This window comes from Micromys minutus (assembly GCF_963924665.1).
Source record: "Micromys minutus genome assembly, chromosome: 7".
Lineage (NCBI taxonomy): Eukaryota > Metazoa > Chordata > Mammalia > Rodentia > Muridae > Micromys > Micromys minutus.
In genome coordinates this window covers 75329032-75344376 of record NC_137976.1, presented here as the reverse complement: position 1 = coordinate 75344376, position 15345 = coordinate 75329032, and the positions used below count along the sequence as shown (strand labels likewise).

Here is a 15345-nt window from a genome sequence, read left to right as displayed (position 1 = left end):
TCCAGGGGTCAGAAGAGGACACCAGATCCTCTGGAGTTAGAGTGACAAATGGTTTTAAGCTGTGTAAAACGGGAACTGAAACTCTAGCCCTCTGAAAGAGCACCTGCTCTTCACTAGGCGCTGTCTCTCCACTATCCCTCGCCCCCACAGCAGGCTTTTCAGGAACTTATTTTAGGCACAAATCTTTTCTCAAATATGACTTGAATATGTGAACTGTCCTTTTTTTTTGAAGAGACGACTTATTTAGTTGTATGTGACAGATGACTGTGGGTGGGGGAACCAAACCTGGGTTCTTTCAAAGACCAACAATGCTATTAAATGCCAAGCCATCTTTCTAGCCCTACTACTTAAAAATTAAAAAAAAAAAATATTTTGCTTGTCCATGCACATGTGCTCTAGAAAAGCAGCAAGCACTCTTATTGCTAAGTCATTTCTGCAACCCTTATTTTTAAAAAAATCTGGCTCTGGGAATAGAACCCAGACCTTGTGCTTCTCGGTTAGCTCCGGAACCCTCGGTTACACGCCATTCCACCACTGTTCTTGACTATACCTTGTGTGTGCACAGCTGGGAATTCTCATGTCCAACTGTGTACCTTCGTCTTCCTCATACTTCTGGGCTCACAGCTCGCAATGTTGTCATAGCCAATCATGAAGATCAACTCAATGCTTTACATTTAAGTCTGACAGACTTTGACTTGGGTTCTGCAGCTCACTCTCTTGCTAACACCAGTTACTGTACAGACCTGACACTGTTGTGGAAATCAAGTCAACTAAAGAGTACATCTTACTACTGCTCAGAGCTGAAGTCTAAGCTTTTTACATCCTAGGAATAATACCTACAAATTTCTATTTGCCTTAAATTTCCATTTTAAAAAACTTCAAACAAACCTAAAGGCCAATGCAGCTCAGGTTATGATCTGAGAAGCCCACACTGACAGTGAAGACTGTCTCATATATGACACACTAGTGTTCATCAGGACCAAAGGGGTCGCACAAAGGCAAAGATGAATTCCAAGCTTCCTCATATGCGTAACAATATTATGGCATGGCCTTGGTTTTCCTATTGGTGCTGGCTGTACAGAAACATAAAACGGACACAGGCATGAGCCACATTCCTTGTAGGCCTGGGCTCAGAGGGGTAAGCCTCCTTAAGACTCACTTTCCCCATTCACACGGTGAAGGGTATCATACTGCTCACAAGTGTTTGGAGTGCTTTGCACCTCTGAACACACACTGATTCTGTGTTCACAATCAAGTCTTACCAAGTTATAACTGCTGGGTTGGCCCCTGCTAACTTTCTCTTAGCATAGTGTATTTTGTGTTGCGGATACCAATTCTTTTCAGTGACATTTATTTCTCGAATCCATGATCCTCCTTTTCTCAACATCGTCTTCTCAAAACCCTAAAGAAAAAGAACCCATTTTTTCTACTTATTATAATGGCATATACAAATTACATTTAAAAACATTAAACCAAATAATAATCCTAAAACAAAGATTTATAATTGGAACAGCTCTATAGCGTTCTAGTCAGATACTGACATGGCACATACCACCATGACCATGTGATGCAGAGAGGCGAGAAGTCCTGAGCTCCACTAGGCTTAATGCTTTGGGGGCTGTTCTGGATAACGGATTTAACAGCACGATCTGTCTTTAGGATTTAGGAAGGATTCACATGGAATGATTTCTAAGTCAAAAGTTGTTGGGTAGCAAGATGATTCAAGGATTAAGAGCACTTGAAGTTCTTACAGAGGACCAGAAACCACACAGTGGTTTACAACCTTCTGTAATTCTAATCCAGGTTCTCTCTCTTGTGGCCTTTGTGGGCACTGCATACATATGGTGCATTAACATACCTGTAGTCAAAACACTCATAAAAACTAAACATTTTTGAGAGAAGTTGTAGGTTCAGAGAAGGACTGTTATAATTCCAGGAGTCAAGAGGGTGAGGCAAGATTCCTCTGAGTTCCAGGACAGCCTTGGCTATGTGGTGAATCCTAGGCTAGCCCAGAGTAAGACCCTATTTATAATTACAACAACAATAATAGCAATAAATAGTGTATAAAAACTGAACTCACACTTACTGTTACCAATGGGTCCATACCGGCACCTCCAGTTAGGTTCACACTAAACATAGCAGTATGTTTTCTCCAAATAAGTGTTTTGCTTTTTAATCTGATTTTTCTAGGTTAGTTTTAAGAAATGTAGCACCAAATAATATAAACATTTCAGTATTTCACAATACAAAGGAGACACGAGTGTGTCTGTCCAGAACCAAAATGTACCTTCCAATCAAAGGAGGGTTCCTTCACAAAAACTTCCATGGTGTCAGTCAGCAGACCTGCACATGAGCGGAAAGCCCTCAGTGCATGCACCATGACCATGCACATGAGACCCGTTTCTTTCATTGGCAACATGAGGCTGACAAATTGGCGGGTTAGACGAAAAGGCATCAACTCAGGGACTGGAAGAAACTAAATAAGAGAAAAAAAAGTGTATCTAAGTACATTGTGCTGGCTAGTTTTATGCCAATTTGACACAAGCTAAAGTCATCTGAGAGGAGGAAATCTCAATTGAGAAAAGACCTCTATAAGATGGGGCAAGCCTATAGAATATTTTCTTAAATTGGTGATTGATGGGGGAGGACCCAGCCCATTATGGGTGGTGCCATCCCTAGGCTGGTGTTCCTGGGTTCTATAAGAAATCAGGCTGAGCAAGCCATGAGAAACAAGCCAGTAAGTAGCTCCCCTCCCACAGCCTCTTATCAGCTCCTGCATGCTATGATGTGGAAGTGTAAGCCAATTAAACCCTTTCCCCCCTTATGGTGCTTCTTCAAAGCAATAGTGTTGTTAAGTACAACATAAAAACTAGAACTCTCAAAAAACCAAAACAAAACAGGCAAAGTGCAAATAAAGCGCCCCCTTAAAGGTATTGTTTCCTTTTATTGAGGCCACAAACTGTATCTTCGTGTTCTTGACTTCTTTCTTTTTTTCCTTTTAAATGTTTATTCTGTCCCAACAGGGGCTGGTTCTCTCCTTCTACCACGATGTGAGTTCTGTGCGCAGAACTCAGGTCATCAGGCTTGCTGGTATGCACATTTACCTGCTGAGCCATCTCACTGGTCCTGTTTCTAAAGGCCAGGCTTGCCCTGAATCTGCAATCATTTTTTGCTCCAGCCTCCCTGTGCTGAGGTTATACGCATAAACCATGCCTGGGAAACTCCACATTTCTTACAATCAGCTAGATAATTCCTATACCAAGAATAATCACTTCAGATTGCATTACCCTCTCAAAGCATAAACTTCTATAGAGTAACCTAGAACCTGGGAGACTCAGAAGCGTAACAGAAATTACTTAAATTACATTGTGTATAAGACACTCTAGTTATATGTTTTCATAACAATGTAATACCTTTTTCTTCTTGGCTCTGATTATATATCACTGTTTCCCATGACTTACAGGTCATGTACAAGCCTAAAATGAGATTAGTGAGATTGCTTGTTTCTTCAAAAAGTGTCAGGTTTCAGAATAATGCCAAAGTCAACTTAACCTCCTTTAATTAATTTCTGGAGGTGTTATAATGCCACTTGGTCATCAACTTGACTTCCTCTGGAATCCACTAAAACCCAGTCATCTGGGTGCAGCTGTGAGGGATTTCCTTGATTGGATCATTTGAGGGAAGACTACATCTGGGCCACACTGGTGGCCTTCTATGTAAAGGATATAGAAGAAGAAAACTTTCTGCCCATTCACCCTCGGGTTTGCTAGCAAGTTCATCTACCTGTTGCCAAGACATTCTTCTGCTGGTATTATAATCGACTTCTTTGGGATTCTAACACATACTGAAGACTAGCAGCTCCCTAGGAATCCTCCAGGACTCAAGCACCTGACGGGGCCAGCTGAGACAGCCTGTCTCCGGGACAGAACAACTACTGGATTCTTGCCCTTTCTATCAGAAGACAGCCATTGTTAGACTAGCTGAGTCACGGTTTAAAGCCACTCCAATAAAGCCCATGTGTATATTCACTCTATCAGCTCTGTTCCTTTAGAGAATCCTGACCAATGCGCATTCCAATTCTAAAGCAGGACTGAGAGTTAAGCACAGCACACCTGAGTAGCTGATCCAAATGCGTGTCCAAAGTCAATTCCAATCACACTGCCTGACTCCATGGCCACCAGGAAATTGTTCAGGTGTCTGTCTCCAATACCGAGGAGCCAGTGGCTGATGCACAGCAGTGCGTGAGAGCTGGTAAAGTGGGAGCGCAGTGCCAGGAAGGCCTCAGGGCTGGTGCTCATCTTCACAAAGGCTCGCCTAGGAGAGAGAAGCCACTTACCATCTCTACTCTGCCACTAGGTTTGTGAAGTCACAAATATACTTACTTAAGGAGATCAGCAGGCACTGCATTTTCCCTTCTTCTAAAAGCCATAATTGTTTCTGTACGGTTAGCTCTCCTGTGATTTAAGAAAAACATTTTATTAGAATAAACTTCTGACGCCTTTAAAATTTAAATTTATACTGAAATATTGTATCAGCTGGGCATGGTGGCACTTGGGAGAAGAGACAAGTGTCTCTTCTGAGTTCTAGGACAGTCAGAGATACACAGTGAGCCACTATCTCAAAAAAATAAACCAAAAACAAACAAACAAAAAAAAAAAAAAAACAAAACACCCCCCCAAATTCTGACAGGAAAGAAAAATATATTCTTAATGTCAAAGAACTACACTTTAATGATATCTGCAGCAAAATCTATTCTTTGCTTTCTTCCCTCCCTTCCCAGTGTTGGACACAGATGCCAGGGCCTCACATGAGCTAAGTCAGGGCTCTAACCACTTCCCTAGAAAATCTGAGGCCAGAGTTTCAAAAGTATGCACTTTTTAGAAGAATGAACAAAGGTAGAAAGTCTAACTTACCTGAACATTAGCACACAGGCTCCAATACTTAAAAGTCAAAAACTTACCTGTACATTAGCATATAGCTGTTATTATCACTTCTCCCTGACACTTTTATCAGCCAGTCTATATAGTCTTGAACTGGTGTACTGAAAAACAGCAAAGAGTAAATACAGCTTTCAATGTGCCACATTCATTCTTAATGACTCCAACCCAAAACTTAGGCACAACAGAGTCAGGTACCAAGTATTTCTGTTTTCATACAGAGAAAAATAAGATGTTAGAGTAAACACAAGGATCTGTGACCGAGGCATGTCACCCTGAAAGGCAGCCTGACAATCGTGAGATCACAGGCCTCATTTGACAGTAAGTTAATCTTTTACAAATCATTCACAAATCCATTTTCCTTCCTTTTAGACTAGCTTTTAGAATTTCTTGATCATTTCCTGGATGTAGATACACAAACAAAACCCATCTTGGGCAAGACGAAGTCTTTTCTTAATGTCAGCAATCTCATCTGAAGTTGAAAAGCCTTCAGTAACACTTCATACAAGCCTGCACTTGTGCAGGTGGATACACTCTGGTATGCATACATCTGGCTACTCTTTAGTTTGTGCTGAGTGTCTGTCTAATGAGCTTTCAGAAAGCAAAGCAAATAGTTACAAGCAGAAGGGCAGGTTGGTGGTATGCACCTAGGATCATTAGTCCAATACCAACTTGGACTATACAGTAAAATCTATCCTCAAAAACAGGGGGTGGGGTGGGCAACAGTTAGCCCGTGCCTTTAATCTTAATGCAGGAAGATCTCTATGCATTTTTAGGTCACCCAGGATGACATGGGTGACATTACCTGTTATAAGCCACTTTCTCCTCTTGTGACATATTACTCAAAAGAAGGTCCTTCAAGGTCATAGTATTTTCAATCCATTCAATTAATCCTAATCTGAAAAATAAAATACATCACTTACACATAAATACAACTGCTCATTCTTCATCAGAAAAAGTGTTTTGAAGAATCAAAGTGAAACAGATCTCTTCCCATCCAATCTATACTCCCACCCCTACTTTCCTACATAATTCTGACCACGCGAGGCCTCAAGAACCTAGAAACCCACTTTAGAACTCAGCCAGGGTGGGAGATAAGCTCCCTCCCCAACATAAAAATGTCCACTCAAGCCATACCTAGAGGTCATGGGCACGACACGGTAAGTCCGTAACTGCATGTTTCTCTGACTGCAGGCAGCATCCTGAGAGAGGATGGCGTTCATGACGTCAAAGAGCTGCTCAATGCGCTGGTCTTGACGGAGGTCCTCACCACCTTTTACCAGGAATGGGTATTCCTTTTCATCATGGCCTCGAATAACAATGCGCTTTGGTTTCCTCAAGGAGCTCATTACTTTTACCTTTAAACATTAAACAACTTGTTACTGTAGTGGGTTTGGTCTAATGCTGCCTATGTTAAATTAATTTGGGTCCCCAATATTGCACAAGAATCTGCAAATCTTCACATAAAACACTGAGGAACCCTGTCCCTAGTTGACTTTGACTGGTAAATAATGTTGCCAGCAGCCAATGGCTTGGTCAGGGCAGACAAAGGCAGGACTTTTAGGATTTCCTGGGTTAGGGACAGGGAGAAAGGGGAGGAAGGAGTTCCCCTGAGCTGGGGGAAGGTGGAGAGGAGACACCACACCTGTGAGGTGTGGGACAGAGAGCACAGCTCCCATGCAGGAGCTCAGGGAGAGTGGCCTTCAGAGTGCTGCTGACCAGGTCCAGAGCAGCAAAGATGGAATATGGATTTTAGTAAGTAATGAGTGACTAGGAATATTGGAGGGAGGTGGATTAGTCACGTGGACATTAGGAAGTGACCCAGCCATTGAGATGTTTAAGGAATATCAAAATATAAAGTCTATATAAATGTGTCTTTCATTCAGGAAACTAGAAAATTACAGGCCTCTGCCGCCAGGATCAGTTCTAGTTAATTGGAAACTGCTACAGTTACTGCTGTTTTAAAAAATAGTCTTGCCCTGGAGAGATGGCTCAGCGGTCCAGAGGTCCTCAGTTCAAATCCCAGCAACCACATGGTGGCTCACAACCATCTGTAATGAGATCTGGTGCCCTCTTCTGGTGTGTCTGAACTTAAGTCTCTAATGCCTGGGCTCAAGTGGCCCTTCTATCTCCTGAGGAGCTGGGGCTACAGTGTGCACTACTACTCCAAACAGTACTTAAAGGGCAGTTTCAGAGAAGCTCAGTGCACCATGGTCAGGGTGGATGCATTCCTTACAGAAAGACCTCTCTTTGAAGACAGTCAGGTGGCACACAAAAGCAGACCCAGGGATGTAGGCTTCAGGACTATCTGTCATGCTTGAGTATTATACCTGTGCACCAGCTCCTGCTTATAGATACTGCTTATCACTGTGGATGTCCTCAGTATGTGATGTTAAACATAAAGGTCTTTTACATGATCAATTCTACACACAATCTACAATGGACATTCACAGCTTATATTTACTTTACTACACTGTATTTTTTCTTTATTTTTGACAGAACTTAATTGCATTTCTTTCTCCCCTTCTCCTTCCAAACCCTCCCATATATTCCTCCTCAGTCACCTTCATATTCATGGCTTCTGTTTTCATCAACTCTTAGTGCATACATGCACGCACGCACGCATGCACACACACACACATACACACACATACATACCCACACACACACACATACACACACACACACACACACACGGCTGTTGTCTAATATATATTCAGAAACATAATGTATTAAGTCTACATAGTGTGACTGTTTCCAGGCTGGAGACACTATCTTTAGGAATTTGACCAATACTATAATCTGGGAAGAACATGCTACTGGAAGGGACAAATAACCTACCCGCTCATCAAATCCAGAGATCCGAACATGATACTCAGGCAAGGGCTTGCTCTTCCCGTCATACTGTCCTGAAGCAAACAGAGAACCTGCTTAGAAATGTCTGTTATAAACCTGCATGTTTTAACACACATGCTGATCTAGTAAAATATGTTTATGTAACATACTAACCCACATGCTTTAACACACATGCTGATCTAGTAAAATGTTTATGTAACATACTTATTTTTTCATTCAAAGTTTTCATTTACAGAAATTAGCCATAGCCAGGTGTGGTCTACCTTTAGTGCCAGCACCCAGGAGACAGAGGCAGGTGAGTCTTTGTGAATTCTGGGCCAGCCTGATCTACATAGTGAGACCTTGTTTAGAAGAGGAAAACAAGAAAAGGAAACAGTGTTATTTTCCTGATGAGTGTAACTGCACAGTTGTCAACAGACACAGGGAGAGGGTATGCCTATACAGTGCTCTCTTCTCTTTGCTGAGAGGAGGCAATCAGTCACCATGGAATAGGAAAGGAGTTTCTTCTGACAGTTTGTTGCATTTGTCCCCCTCAGTGTGACAGTGTTTTCCTGTTGCTATTCTCTTTGAATGGGACCAGCTGGTGCCTAGGAAGTGAGGTCTCTACACTGTTATTTCTTTCTGAAGACAAGTTACTCAGAAGCAAACTAGGAGTCAATGATTTGGGGTTCCTCTAAGTACAAAGTGGAAATCTGAACAATTGCCATAATAAAAAATATAGTAAACAGTGATAATTCACAGTAACTACAGCTTTTCCTAATAATATGGTTGAGGTGGGACACTGGGGAGATGCCTCAGCAGTTAGGAGCATTTGCTGTTCCAGAAAACCCGAGTTTGGTTCTCAGCACCCATGTCAGGAGGCTCCAGCTCCAGGGAATATGAGACCCTTTCCTGGTCTGTGAGCATTTGCACACAGATGCACTTTTCCTCACAAACACACAACCAAAAATAAATAAATCTTAAAAGCAAAGCAAAATAACAAAAAACAAGAAAAAAAAACCTCAAAAAAACCAAGATAGGCTGGTGAGACAACCCAGCGGGTAAAAGTGATTCCAGTACAGTGCAAGTTTAAATTGCCAGAACTCATGCAAAAGCCAGATATCACAGCTTAAGTTATCTGTGGTCCTGGGATCCCAGGAGATCGGGAAAGTGGAGGCTGAGGGATGCACACACCAGCCAGTCTAGTGTGTGTGTGAAGCAGAAAAAACACGGTCCTGTCTCTCAAGTAAGGTGGAAAGGAAAGTTGAATACCTAGGGCTGTTCTCTGACCTCCACATGTGTATTTTATATAATATGCACCTCTGTACACACACACACACACACACACACACACACACACACACACACACACACACAGAGTCAAGATCCAAATATCATTACTGAGAAAACACAAGTTCTTGCCTCCATGTTGTTCTTCTCACTACTGGATATTAACTCACCAGGAATCTCCAGTTCATTTTTCAGGAACTGCACTTTGAACTCACTCATCCAGGGGGAGTACTCCTTCAGGTTCCCAGGTAGGTTTGAGTCTTTTTGCATCCTCCCAAATAGTGAGTCAGTGATATTACAAAAGTCATCATGCTTCATTGTAAGCAGCTTAGAACCACCATTCCCAAAACTTTTGACAAATTCTTTCCCAAAGGCCTGGAAATTCAAAATTTACATTGTAAAGCTAGAAAAAAAATTTCTTTGTACATTTAAAAAAGCTCCAATCTTATAAATACTTCTATCTTTCTGCTGCATCCAAAGAATATCTCATCATCCTCTCACAGTAAAAGGATAGAAAAAGATATTTAAAGCAAATGGACCCTTCGAGAAGTAAGCAGGTATAGGTAGCCATTATAATATCTGACAAAACAGACTTCAAACTAAAACTAACAGGAGAGGGGAAAACACTATATAATTTAAAAAGCCATCTCAGATTAACTGTTGTCCTTATAAGAGTTGCCTTAGTCATAGCTGTCTGTTCACAGCAGTAAGACCCTGACTAAGACACCAGCACTGGATGGAAACGTTTGATTACTATATCTTACAGAAAACATCAGACCTAAAGCAAGCTCATCAGCAACAGACAACAGGCAGAAAGTAATTAAAATGTAAACACTGCTGCTGTATCTATCAAATTATTAATATGATTAATTAAGAAGCTGTATCTATCCGTACCTGTATGAACCTTCTCCGAAAGGGCCCGAGGCCTGGAGCCTGAAGGTCACCCAAGGCAGCATACATCCTTCCATACAACTTTTCAATGTTTTCCTTATTCACAGGGTTCTTTCTCAGTTCATCTTTTGTATCAGTAACCCAGTCCTGTGCCAAAAGAGAAAGAAAAAAATCAAGAAAGAAGCTAGACTATACACAACTCCTTTCCATATTCATTTTTATTGTCAAAAGCTGTTTCCTTACCTTAAAAAGCATATCAGGATTGGAGAGCTGGTCTAAGGCATTAATGAAACCTTGAGTCACTCCTCCTTGATCAAGTTTACTTTTTATCCTATAAAAAATTTACCAGGTTTAGGTCAGGCATGGTGGTACACATCTTTAATCCCAATATTCAGAGGCAGAAGAAGGTAGATCTTTGTGAATTCAAGGCTAGTCTAGTCTATATGGTGAATTCCAGGATAGTCAGGGATACATACAGAGACCCTGTCTCAAAACACCACCACAGCAACAGTATCAAGAACCTTATCATTTTCTAGTGACCAGGGCATAATTTTATATATTTAAAATATAGATTTATAACACCTGCCACTTTCTGTATATGTTTGCGTATGATTATACATGCAAACTCACCACAAACACACACACACACACACACACACACACACACACACACACACACACACACACACAAGCTATCAGTCCAGGGAAGCAGTGACTTTAGAATTATATCTAACAGTAGATTAGCATCTGGTCTTTAAAACAGAAGATCTCAACCTTTGGGTTGCAACCCTTTGGGGGTGTCAACTCTCTCAGAGGGGTCACAGGTCACATATACTGTGTGTCATATTTACATTATGATTCATAGCAGTAGTCAAATTATAGTTATGAATTAGCAACAAAAATAATTTTATGGCCAGGGTCACTACAAAATGAGGAATCATATCAAAGGGTTGCAACATTCAGAAGGTTGAGAACCATTGCTTTAAAGAGTAAAAAGTCTTAGGCAAAATCAAAGTAGATCTGGACACTGATGAATATAATATACTTTTGCTTTGAACATCTTGAAGCATGGCAGGTCACTCAAATACTTGTGAATACTTGTTATGTGTTCACTTTTAAAAACAGTCTCTGGCTCTGGTCAGGATGATGTAGCTGGTGGGGCAAGGTGGTGTAAGTGGTAATGGGCAAACTGCCTCTTATCTTCCCTGGCAAGAAGGCAACTTGGCCCATGGCAAAACAGTTGTTTGATATAATGATTTTGAATGACCTTGTTGGCCATGTTCACACAGTCATGGACTTTGTAAAGACGCTGTATTTAAGCACACCATAAGCTTGGAGTGTCTTCGCTTCCTATGCCCTCCACTTTTCTCCCTCCCACGAGTTTCCTTCCTTTCCAGGATAATGTCGCTTCTACTTTCATGTGTTATAGGACAGACATGACAGAAGAAGAGGTTATCAGTTTGAGCCTAGCTTACTGTCTTAATATTCGATGATGCTTCATTTTATCCATTCTCATGTAAATAATAATTTTATTTAAGGTTGAATAAAATTCTATAACGTATACATATCACATATTCTTTACTCATGCATGATGGTTGATGGGTTGATTCCACCAATTAACTGTTGTAACAGTGTCACAGTACACAAGGACAGGCAGGTCTTTGCAGCTGTGTGGCTTCTTAACAGTATATTCACAGGATCAGTACAGCTGGATCATTTAGTAGGTCTGGTTTTTTGTTTGGTTGTTACTGTCTATAGAGATAGGGTTTCATTATAGTTCTGGCAAAAAGAACAATGCTGGAGGTATTACTACCAAGCCATAGCAACAAAAACTATATGACACACAAAAAACAAGTGCGTAGAAGAATTGGAACGGAACAGAGGACCCATATACAAATCTACTTGGTTATGTGTAGGGACCAAATATTTTGACAAGGTGCCAAAAAATAGTGTGCGGGCCACAGAGGTGACAGGACAAAGCAATAAAAAGAAACAGAACTTCGATAGGACCCAAATGTACTGTACCATGAACACACTCAAAAGAACTCCTGAGTCCACATAACACTCATACATACCTACAAACACACACACACACACACACACACTTTCTCTCTCTCTCTCTCTCTCTTCTCTCTCTCTCTCTCTCTCTCTCTCTCTCTCTCTCTCTCTCTCTCCATCACATACACGTACACATCTTTGTTTATTTTAAGAACAGGCTATTCCCAAGTCCATTTATTGGCTGGTTGGGTTGTATGAGTTTTTGGGGTTTTTTTGGTATTGTTTTGAGTAGAGTATTTCAGATATTAATTTTCTGTTTCATTGATTTTTTTTGTATCTCTTTGTTTGTGCTTTATTAATTTGTACTTTGACTTATTACTTACTAATATCTACTGACTTGGGGTTTGGCTTGTTTTTATTTTTTCTAAGATCTTGAGGCACATCATTAAGGTACACGAGATGTCTATAATTTTGTAAAGTAGGGACTTGCAGGTATATACCTCCTTCTTAGAATCTTTTTGCTTCTTACAGGTTCTAGTGTACATATAAGCCTTAGGTTCTGGGGATTTGAACTCTGGTTCTCAGTAGTGCAAATGAGAGCACTAAGCCATCTCTCCAGTTTCTCTGGATTCATATTATTTATATTTTTATCTATTTATTTGTGATATATTGTTTATATATAGCTAAGGGTGCCCTCAAACTTCAGGTTATCCTGTCACAGCTTCCAAGTATTTATGACCCCAGACATACATCACTATGCCAACATTTCAATATATGTTAAAGGGTAGTTCCTGAATAGTCTTAGTTAGGGTTTCTACTGTTGTGATGAACACCAAAACCAGAAGCAACTTGGAGATTCAAGTTTATCAGCTTACAGCTATCAGGTCCAGCACTGGGAAAGCCAGGATAAGACCTCAAGGACCTGCAGTCAGGAACTGAAGCAGAAGCTATAAAGAAATTGCTACTTACTGGCTAGCTCCTTAAGGTTGGTTTGCTCATCCTGTTTTCTTATACAACCCAGGATCAACTGCTCAGAAATAATATATCTTCAGTGAGTGATAATTAATGACTATCAATCAATAATTAAGGAAACGCCTCACAGGCCAATTAGGTGGAAGTATTTTCTCAGTTGAGGTCCTCTCTTCTCAGTGCACCCTAGCTTGTGTCAAATTTACAAAAACAAAGCAACCAGGATGAGAACTGATTACAAAAGTATCTCATCCTGTCTATATTATTCAAGAGATTATTAACTATGGGCATGAAGGCAAGCATTTAAGACAAACAGTATTTCCAAAAGAAGAGAAATTCAGTAATGAGTATCATGCAAAGAAAAGCTAGCGAGCCTTGGTAGATGTCTAAGAATTCCTATGACAACTCAAATATATTTGCATGTTTTTTCTTTTACCACCCAAAGTTTTTATACCCAATACTATCTGATCAGCCCAATACCAAGACATTACCTCTCAACAAATGCTTTATTTTCATGACCAGAAGATGTATTTTTAAAGGAGTAGCTTTCACTGCTTATTATAAAAGGGTAGATAATGGCCTGTGGGTAGTTATCAGCAATTTGTTCCACTGTATGCTGCACTGCAATAGCTTCCTCTTTGTCCAGTAAGGCCATCATGTGGCTGATCCAGCCAATGAACTGCCAGCAAGGAATGGATGAAATCTGAAATTCAGAAGTTTGAAAATGAACAGAATATTTAACAATATTTGCATAAAGGTAAAATATGTTCCACATGAAAAGTCTTAAATATAAGTGTATTCTCTCTTAGCTCTTTTTTTGCTAAGGGAGCACTGGATTTGTCCTAACATTTCCTGTACATGTATATAAGTATTTCTTGATCAAAGAATGGGATCATACTTGCTGTGGTGGTTTGAATGAATATGCCCCCATAAACTCATCCATCTAAATGCTGACCCTCAGTTGGTAGACCTGTTAGTGAAGGACTAGGCAGTGTGGCCTTGTTGGAGGAGCTGCGTTGGAGTGGTCTTTGAGAGTGTGCCCCTGTCTACATCATGCCCATGCTTTAGATGAAACCCTCAGCTACTGCTCCCATGTCAGTCCATGCCCGTCTGCTTGCAGGCACATTCCGCACTGTAATGCTCTTGGGTTCCAATCCTGATATTGGAAATCCTCCCAAACACTGTGTACTGTACGTTGCCTTGAACATGATGTGTTGTCACAGGAATGAACAACAAGTAACAAAGATATCGGACAAACTTACACTCCATTGTATTTACTGAGAGCAGTCATAGACTTAGGCTGTTTACATATTTGTATTTTAACAGATGCTTAAAACGGAGATTCTTATAAATACAATTATCTCTGTACTTATATAATACACATGTAGAATACGTTTCCACAAATAAAATTAGTTTGAACAATAATAATTACATATAATCTATAAATTATATATATATATTTAGAAAGTCTAAAAAGATTTTTCAGATTTCAATTTATAAAAATGTTTGACTACATTATACATTCTTTGTAAGCATTGGACACAATAAGGCTTTTAATTTTACTTTTAAAGAAAGGGTTTCACTATGTAGCCCTGGCTAGCCTAGAAACTGCAAAGCAGACCAGGCTGTTCTCAAATTCTGCTTCCCAAATGCTGGGATTTAATGCATGCACCACCACAACCAGCCATAATAAACTTCCTGAGGTCACTTGCAATCTAGAAGCAGAAGCTGTGTAGCTTGGGCCAGTGAGACGCTCAGGAGGTTAAGGCACTCGCTGCCATGTCTGGCGGCTGGATTCAGTCCTCAGGACTCACATGGTGTGAGAAGAGCAATGACTTCTGAAAGCTGCCCCGACCTCTACGTGTGTTCTGTAGTACAAGTATGTGCACATACAAAATATCCAAAGAAGTGTAATAAAAAAATATCAAAGCCACCCCCTTTTTTTTGTTTGTTTTTTTGGAAATGGCTTCCACTCTTGGACTTTTTTTTTTAATTTTTAAAAACAAAAAACAAAAACATCTCCAGTACTCAGGACTGCAAAGGTACAGTTATGAGGCCAGATAGCATTGGGCCTCAGGGTTCAGAGCTGGGGAGATGGCTCAGTTGGTAAAAAAAAAACAAAAAACAAAAAACAAAAACAAAAACAAAAACAAAAAAAACCCAAAACAAACACAAAAAAAAAAAAAAAAAAAAACCTGAGTTCTATTACTAATACCATGAAAATTGAGGTTTGGTAGCATGAACCTGTAATCCCCAGGGAGCTGGGGAGGCAGAGGCTGGAGGAATGGGACAAGGGGGCTTGCTGGCTCGTCAGTCTAGCTGAATTGGCAAGTTCTCACAAGACAGTGTGAGAAGCAGGTGTGAAAATGCACAAACATACACAGATACGGCGGCAACGCATAAAGTATAACTAGCAGTTAGTCCT

At 40.4% G+C, this 15345-nt stretch overlaps 1 protein-coding gene across 1 annotated transcript in view; it reads right to left on the bottom strand.

The window, feature by feature from the left end:
- Positions 1-15345, bottom strand: part of PRKDC (protein kinase, DNA-activated, catalytic subunit) — a gene marked incomplete at its 5' end in the record, with an annotated part of 200876 nt that overhangs the window by 756 nt on the left and 184775 nt on the right. Inside the window, 12 exons of the mRNA XM_080918907.1 lie at positions 1263-1402; positions 2288-2476; positions 4113-4314; positions 4383-4454; positions 4961-5041; positions 5743-5835; positions 6075-6295; positions 7779-7846; positions 9233-9437; positions 9957-10100; positions 10197-10284; positions 13412-13623. Coding sequence (XP_080775033.1) covers positions 1263-1402; positions 2288-2476; positions 4113-4314; positions 4383-4454; positions 4961-5041; positions 5743-5835; positions 6075-6295; positions 7779-7846; positions 9233-9437; positions 9957-10100; positions 10197-10284; positions 13412-13623 — 1715 coding nt within the window. The remainder of the gene's footprint in view (positions 1-1262; positions 1403-2287; positions 2477-4112; positions 4315-4382; positions 4455-4960; positions 5042-5742; positions 5836-6074; positions 6296-7778; positions 7847-9232; positions 9438-9956; positions 10101-10196; positions 10285-13411; positions 13624-15345) is intronic.